We start from the raw sequence: 9,207 nt of genomic DNA, 5'->3' as shown, positions 1-9,207 counted from the left end.
AAAATTCATGGTCTCAGCTGATTTCACGAAACACGTCCGTTTTAAATATACAATCCCATTCTTAATCTTCTCCAATCCCAAAAATAAACCAATCAAAATACGTTACTTGTAAGCAATTCAAAAAATCTTTTGTTTCGATTAGTCCACTCTCGCGATGGATCGAAATAAGCGATTAAGATCAATTATTGAACGGCAGATAGTGGCCATTTGATTTGATTAGTGTCGTTATTGTAACCCTTCTTGACGGCACTGTTGTATTAAGCCAAATTGTACAGCAGCTGATAAGGGAACGCGACTTCTCAAACTGACCAGTATGGTATTTTTTTCCATGTGCATTATGGCTGCTATCGAACTAGGTACAAAATATATCCAGTACATACCCACAAAACTCTACACATTAAAGGCAATTATAGGGATCAAATATAGGGATATGAATTACTATATCGGAAAACCACAAAAATAATAATTTTCATTATAACCGTGCTAAATAGGTTTAATCTTAAAAGTACTGACTGAAACATAACACAATGAAAAATAACGTTCGTTACAGTGCAGTGCATAATATAAGTTCAATAACTTCTTAGTTCTTAGAATAATTTCCTCTCGAAATAAGGAAACAATTTTAACATTTCGACAAGTCAAAACTGCAGGCAAGTCATGGGACTAATTTTATAAGAATTTATGTAGTAAAAATAAAATCTGTAAATCTATTCTTTGTCACGTTTGCTTCACATTTTACAGCTCCATATTCATTGAACTGATATCCAGAAAGGTCTAAGTCCATTCTCTACGTCTATGGAGACACGCTCTTGAAAACGTATAAGAATTAAATATCCCTATTTATCCTACAATAAACGATTTAGTAAGTCATACTGACCGCACAGGCTCCTGCGGTTTGTCCGGATTCACTTTAACCGTGGTGGCGTTCTTGAACACGTCCAGTTCGGCCAACTTCGCCGCCGCCTCCGCCGCGCCCTTGAAGTTCGGGATGCGGTTGTAGACGGGGCGCGGGAACATAGCCAGCCCGCTCGTCTCCAAGTGGCGCCATACTTGCAGCCGGTACGACTGTTTCGTCACCTCCTCGGGCAGTGTCTTTTTGGCTGCAAATTAATGCTTATTGTTTTGGTATTTGCGTATATTGCTTACAAATTATAGGAAGTGAAATAAAAAACATAAAATATGAAGTGTTATCATGTGCTCTCATTCATTGTTTTTGCACAGGTTCAAGTAAACAATATTCTATCAAATCTCTTTCCAGTATAACTGTACTTAGGTGTAATTCTAAAGACAACAGAAAAGGAGTTGATCAATGGATAATGTATGAAGATCTCACAAATTTAAATATAAAACCATACAAAGAATATAAACACATATTTTAACATTTAAAACGCCTACGCGAAGCAATGATTAAAACATGACAGTGGACGGCGGTAGATAATAACAGCATTTGGATCTGTATAAAACGGGTAAATTTCGTAAAATTTGTTTGAAGATTTAATGGCTGGCGATTTTAACAACTATTGCCAATACAAGCTAATAAAATCCTAATAAACGATACTATGAAATAGATAAACATGTCCATCGTTTACCGTAAAGCACTTATTGCGAGCTCATTTATATTAATTTATTAGAGCTATAGCCTCGAAAACACTCGCCAAATCGTCTGGCGAATACACAAAATATGCTACCAGAACTAATGCATTTCAAGATGGGCGCACTCTCTAGAAACTAAATACTAACAAACTGGGCTGACCAAGCGATCCGATATTTCAATATTTTTTATACTTATTTATTTAAAAACAAGATTCCCGACTTTCTATTTCCGTCATTTAGTTAACGATAACAATAGACACGCGGTATTATGTCAAATATTTTACAATGCCTTTAATGAATATGGTAAAAAATCGAATTTTACGACTGTCGAAATGTAATTATTCTTGAAGATTGCAATGATACACATCGCTGATTTTTGTGAATAGTAGCTCAGTAGAAAAAATTACAATGTGTAATACACAGATCGACCTGAAATAAAATGTATTTGGTTGTGGCTCGGATTTATATGTAGTTTAATATAGTAAACAGGCTTTTGCTGGTTTCTTTTTTTTAGGGCCCAACGTGATTCCTTCCTAACCGAATTTCGGCCAGGGCGGCCAGTCTCAATAGAAATCAGCCAAGTATGCAGGACATATTATAGTGCAGAAGTCTGTGCGAAATACACTGATGCACTCTCTATTCCTTCACTTTCACAGTCCGGTGAGACGGCAATCCGACATGACCGGAGAGCGATCAGGCGCAAGACCAACGGCTTTACGTGCTTTCCGAGGCATGGAGGTATCACACCGCCAACTTCCTGACTCTGAGCTGCGACTGAGTATTTTTTTTAAGATAGAAAAACCCAGTCACATTTATTTTTGTCTCGATCCGAAATTCGAACCCAGGACCTCAGCGCGGTGGTTATACTCGTACCGTGTAGTACAATAATTAAGTCACCGAGGCACAGTCAACTGTATCTTTGTAAGCAACAGCATAAGGTCGATGATGACATTCTAGTCAGAATCAGATCACTTAGACCCTTGACGCCCGCCATGGGATCTCCCTTTGTCGGGACTGGAACCAAACTACCAAAAACAGATTATCTAATGATAAAAGCACATCAATGATGTTAGATGAATGAAGATGACTTTAGTGTCATTGTAAGTTTTTTATAGATAGAACAATCGATATCGACGTTAAAAATTTTGGTATATTACTAAAATTATACACATTATATTAATCTACCAATTAATACTACAAAATTTTATGAAAATGTTTGGATAGAAATGGTTAAAATTATAATGTAATAATTTTACCCACAGGGTATATATCCATGATTAAAATATAGATTACATATTATATCGAACTGAAGGTCATAGAAACCAAAATAGTTCAGTCAAATGCATAACCGAACGCTACATTTTCCAATTTCGTCCAATTGAGCTCGTTGCATTCAGTTCAGACACATTAGAATCGCTTACTCATCGACGTTGCATCATGAGCATTATAGACATGTCGCAGACGAGTAACAGGTACTACGACTATTTTTTCCATTCCGGTTTTGGTTATTCTTATTCAAGCAAATAAAGTTGAAATGAAGTCATAGTAAAATAAAAAAGGCCTACGCACACTGAGACGGAATGGCAGAGGATTTAAATTTTTACCAAAGGTTATTCAGATTAATCTAGTAGGAATACGGCATAAATTCCAATAATTTAAATTGATTCCGTGGCATTGAAAGGGATTTTTTGACACGCAATGGTCAGCGCGCGATCTCGCGGCGGGATGCTGCATCGCACTACGGTATGCAGCGGCACGCCGAAAGATGCCGTGACGTGATACGGTACAAGCGACTTTGCAAATCTTCTTTTAACCCTTTATAAGCATGTGCATCTTTGTGCAATTGTCGATAATAACACCAAATCCTAACCTAGCATTTTGAAACTTTTAAGACACAACACTCGTTCAAATCTCTGCCATTCCGTTCCTGTTTGCATACGCTTTAAGAAGATCTCTTGGCGAAACAATTATTGAGGAATGAATGGTTCTTGACAATTCGTCTGTTTTTTTTTTTGCGAGGAATAAGAAAAACAAGATATTTTAAAAGTCTTGTTGAATCCGTATGCTTAGAAATCTAGTAGCGTTAACTATCACCCCTTATTGCATTCCGTCTCACCAAACATTAATACGCGGAAGCCGTGATCAAAATATATCTATAAAATATATATGATATTAAGTTATTCTGTGGTCAACGTCCTGCTAATTCGTATATGTATATCTATGCCACGATCCAAGAAACTGATTTTCGAGTTACAAATCTAAAAAGCAATGCTAAAATAATTAAATTTATTCATAACACTACCAATGATAATGAAGTGTAAACAATTATCGACAAACCAGAAACTGATTATTCAAGACATTATCTCTGCAATATAACTCAAATCAGCAACAAGCGTGGCAATCCGTCAACTATAAACAAACGTATATAAGTACACACTACACAAGTATACGGTTACAATGTACCAAGCACAATGCGCATATCACCTTTGCTGTGCGCGAATTCACTACAATGCGATAATAGCGCACTTTCATGCTCCTCGAACAAAAGGGGCTAAAATTCCGTACAATACTAGCTTAGTAACAGATTCCTTCTAAGAGGAATTTTATTGTGTATTATGCAGTGAGATATGAACCTTATTCTATTGCTTGCAGTTGATTTCGCTGCGTTGTAATTTGTTTTAGATTTTTTTTATAAGATAGGCCGACGTCAAAGCAAGTGCATCTTGATTATGCACCGCTCTTAAACACCCACAATGCGCGAAGAATTATGGATGCACTGCCTACTTTAAGTCGAGAATAGGGATTAAAAAGAAAAAGGGGTTTCAACCTCCGGAAAAGATTTCCCATTAAACTTTCGTTTTCTATGAGATAATGGTACAACCTTGGTCAAGCGAACCCATTGATGCTGTAGACAAATATGACTACAGACGGCTCTACCACTTTGAAGATTATAAGATCACTTATAGGAGATTTGATTTTCATGGCCAAGGAGTATTACGTGCGCAGGATACGCGTTTTTGTCCAATCTAAAGTTGCTGCGCTGGAAAAAAACTCAGTATTACTTTTAAAAGTGACAATTCATGACTCATGCTCGTGCAATGCTGTATGCTAGACGGATTAGACTTTCAACAATGCTCATTTTAGAGAACTTGTTTTCTCGACACTTGATTTTAGTTACTAAAAATTCTGAGTAATAAATATTTTTAGTACAACGTGTTGTTAACTAGAGAAACTTATAGACGTAAAATAGGCAACGTCTTCAGCTAGCATTATGCACCAGAGTCGAATTACATCCTGCAATATGAGAAGCAGCCTTGAAATACATTTATTATCCGCATATTCTCTTATTTAATCGTAAGACCGTGAGACAGGTAAAAGACAAGGTGATCCGGAGAAATATTGAATATAATTTGCCCCCAATTGATGATTGAATGATGATTTTTAAGAAGGTAGGCAAAAGTAGACACAGTGGTTGGTTTCTCTAGTGCTTTTATGACAATCGAAAAAACCGGAGGATTTGTGGGTGCATTTACGACATTAACGAATTAACGGGTGATTTATTGGGCAAGCGGCAATGGCGTTTAGTAAATCAGAAGCATAGATACAGTGGCATCAACACGGTCGTGGCTGATCTTTTAAGCATAGTGACTTAGTTATGCCTCTAAAATTAACGTAAATTACTAAAATTTAAAAAAAAATATTGACTCGTAGGTACAACGAAAAGGTTTGCACAACTGCAAGGTCGCGTTCAAATCGCACTATACAATTTAACAATAATAACTTATTCATATTTTTATTATTGTGCACAAAAATGAAATATCGAAATTCTTGTTTGCAAAAGCCCTAAGTTTTCTTTTACCGTACGTATTCGAATGTGTTTGTACTTTAAAAAAAATTACAATGCGTAAAAATATATTATAAAGGTTTCGTCACATATCTAAATTATTTCAACAGTCTGATACAAAACTTGTATGAGAAATAAATTATTATAATTCTTTGATTATAAAATACATAATATGCAGTAAACTAAATTTTACCTGTATGTAGTAAATATTTTATGTTTCTTTCAAATCTACGTCTAAGTTTAGTAACCTGCCGATAATTTTTAACGATCTAACATTTAAGAATATTGGTTAGACTAAAACTATTTACTTAATGTTATTTAAAACTTGGCGTGACCATAATTATATCGTATTTTTTTAAATAGGTACGTATTAACCCTAAAATATACCTTTCATCAGTTAAACAATTTAGCAAAGGGGTGCTACTATTATTGTAAAGTATTAGATTGTTTTTTTTTTTATTAAAATTCTAAGATTATGATGCACAATTAAATTAAATTAAATTAAAATAAAAACAATTAATAATATTTTATCAGTAGCTTTTGCTCGCGGTTTCGCCCGCGTGTAGGAGTTTTCTGGGATAAAAGTCCTCCTCCTATATATTTTCCCGGGATAGCCGTTAACCTTCCCAGGGTCTTTAACTATCTCCATGCCAATTTTCATAAAAACCTCTTCTTTCAGTAGATTTTCAGAAAATGTATTACATACAGACCAACAGCTTTTGGGGACTTTTGTTATATAATATGTATAGATAATTTCAATAGTTTCTATGTAACTTTATAGTGAATGTTTTAGCCATTTTACTTATAACCATACATCATAATATAGAACATAACATTATCCCTCAGGGAGACACGTGGTGACGTCAAACGCGGCCGGCCGGAAAAAGCAAGCATTATTTTTGCAACATGTGTACGAAAAAAACACGTCCTCCACCCTGGGGTGTGTTAAGAGCATTTCGAAGAAGAATAATTACAGAATTAAAATGGTAATCATGATTAACATTTTTTGATACATTTAAACTAATTTTTTTTAAATTAACTATCAAATTATTTTATATTTTATTTTAATGACATCATTTAATCAATTTCAAAATATAATACAAACTTTCATGTTTAATGTTAAAGTATTATTGTCAATAATTTCATTTTGATTAAGGTGGAGTTGTTGACAAGAAAAATAATTTAATGTTGCCGAGGAACTTGTACAAGATTGTATTTAAAAATTTTGCATAAAGTAAATCTAGAATATCAAGATAATGTAGGTAGACATTAAAGTCATTTGGCTTGTCATAAATTTTATTGCTATTTATAGAAATAAACAAATAACATTACATTATGTAACTATAGTTGCTGAGACAACATAATTTTATTTACTGTAATAAATATGTGAACTGTTTTTATAATTATTTCCTATATTGTTTGTAGAATCTCATGAAATTCAGGCCAACCGGTAAGTCAAATAGATCCAGTATTTAAATCTTTATTACATGAATAAATAACTAAACTAATAAAATTTAATGATTTAAAAGTGTGAATTGTAGTGTAGGTAGCAGACAAAATGCAAATACATCAACCATGACCTATGTCTTTTAATCCACCCACTTTAGTGACAGTGGAATTCACACATTCTATACTTTTTCACTTTTTTATGGTGCCAATAATATCTTGTTTATTTATTGTTTGTTTAAAGCAACTAATTAAAAAACTGGTGTTGTAATGAAATATTTTTTGAACAATGCAATTTGTGTGTATGTAAGAATGTAATGTTCATCATTATTGGCTAATACATAAGTCTTTAAATCCTTGGTTACAGTTTTCAAATGCAACAGGTGTTTGTTGTATAAATATTGCACTGAATGTTCTATGTTAAAAATAAAATATAGATAATAAATTCATAATTTTTTTAATCACATCTAGAAATATATATGTAAATATAAAATTAATCAAAATTAATAATTGCAAATTTATTGTTATATCACAGTAAATTAAGTTAAAGATAACAGTTTTTTTTTTATAAACTTGGTAATTATTTAAGAAAGATAAATAAAATATAATTCAATATTTAAGAGATTGTTAATTAGCTTGTGAGGGTAGTTTTGAATTTTGCCAACTGTTCTAGAACATTTCATGGTGCTACATACCTTAACTGTGATAATAATATCAAATATATCATGCTAGCAAACATATTCCTCAGAGACCTTCGCGGCGATGATTCAACGCAAATAGAAAATCATATATGACCTCATGATTAGCATTTAAGTACACAATATCTATACACAGTAGGTAGGTAGTATATTTTATTGCAACATGCAGTGGCACTTTCTCACAATTTTATCGTCCGCTCATCACGATAGGTTTAAAATACCGTGCTATTTAGCTGCCTAATAAATCAAATGCATTTTTACCAGAGGTAGGCTGGAATATCTGAGTCACTTTTCACACTCTAATTAACATACCCACTAGTAATAATTACAAGTCGAGGAAACAACCCAAATCGTTTCAAACGATGCACGAAACAATCGTAACTAAGTGAAATTAATATCGCAATGAGCTCTAAATTATATTCATTACTTCCATACTATATAGAAACAGCTATTATTTATACTTATGTGCGGGTACTTTAAAAAACATGTGTAATGAGTGTATCGATGTAAAATTACTCTTTTACACGCTTTCTAACGCGTAACAATAAAATTTTCACCGGAAAATAAATAAATGAGTGAAATAAACTATTGTTATTCCATTATTTTGAACAACAAATAAGAAACTTACTGGTATCCGCGGCCGTCGGCGTACCGTCTCCGTTCTGCATTGTGATTATTTACCGCAATCAGGAGATTTCTTCAACGTATTTCGATGATCTACACGAAAATCATCAAAATTACTTGGAAAATAGATTCTTTCGCTGGACGGAACCGTCACACACAAAAATAGAACGCGAATAAAAAACAAATGCCACCAACATAGCGGCACAAAACGGTATAGAGCTGTGAAAGTATTCATAAAAGGTTCCTTTCATTTTGTTCATGGTTTGTAAATTATAGTCTTTTTTTTATTTTGTACTTAACTTTCAAATACTGTTATATATGTAATAAAAATGGGTAAGATCCAATGCTTTATTATAATATACTATTTCCACAATCTTTTAGTTTATTTAAAAACGATGCATTACTTACGGAGTTTATAAAATATATCGACTAACTATTAGACTATTTTGCTAATCTTTTTCATGTGTACCAACATTATAAAATAAATAAGCTTGTTCTCATTTACAAAAATAAACAACAAAACGTATTCTAATTTTAGATTGTGTATCCGAACTGTGAAAAATGGCGCGAAACTTTAGAAGATTTTCCAAATCGACAGGGTTCAGCGACCTTGCTATTTTATTTCCCACACGTTGTGACGATGCCAGTTTCTTAGATATCTTATTTAACAGGTAAATGTTTGGACTATGGCTTCTTATTAATCTTATTTCGCAACAAAGTACCTAATTCTTTACGATTATGTAGTTGTAGCTAGGTAAGTAGGTAGTTTATTAATCGCATCTCGATATATGACAATTTGTTAATAATATTATCGTCATGCTTTTACATTATTTTAATAGAAACTTTCCCGCCATTACACCTACCACTACAACTCCTGTAAGCCAGGATCAGCAGTGGCACGCATTTTGATACCGAGAGATGAAGCTCAGCGAGTTTCAGGTAACACTAATTTATCTTTATCCTGTAACGAAATTATTCAAATAGAAAGATAGGGAGAAATTG

General features: G+C 33.3%; 1 protein-coding gene across 1 annotated transcript; it reads right to left on the bottom strand.

The window, feature by feature from the left end:
* Positions 1 to 844: 844 nt before the first annotated feature.
* On the bottom strand, positions 845 to 8,401 carry LOC119191233 (methenyltetrahydrofolate synthase domain-containing protein-like). The gene is made up of 2 exons (XM_037445143.1): positions 8,210 to 8,401; positions 845 to 1,100 (listed from the first exon to the last, which is right to left on the bottom strand). Exons 1-2 carry the CDS (start codon positions 8,247 to 8,249, stop codon positions 868 to 870), a joined length of 273 nt encoding a protein of 90 aa, XP_037301040.1. The 5' UTR covers positions 8,250 to 8,401; the 3' UTR covers positions 845 to 867.
* Between the last annotated feature and the right edge of the window lie 806 nt (positions 8,402 to 9,207).

This window comes from Manduca sexta, unplaced genomic scaffold (assembly GCF_014839805.1).
Source record: "Manduca sexta isolate Smith_Timp_Sample1 unplaced genomic scaffold, JHU_Msex_v1.0 HiC_scaffold_1229, whole genome shotgun sequence".
NCBI classification, from domain to species: domain Eukaryota; kingdom Metazoa; phylum Arthropoda; class Insecta; order Lepidoptera; family Sphingidae; genus Manduca; species Manduca sexta.
The sequence above is the reverse complement of the archived record's forward strand: the minus strand, read 5'-3'. Positions and strand labels throughout refer to the sequence as shown.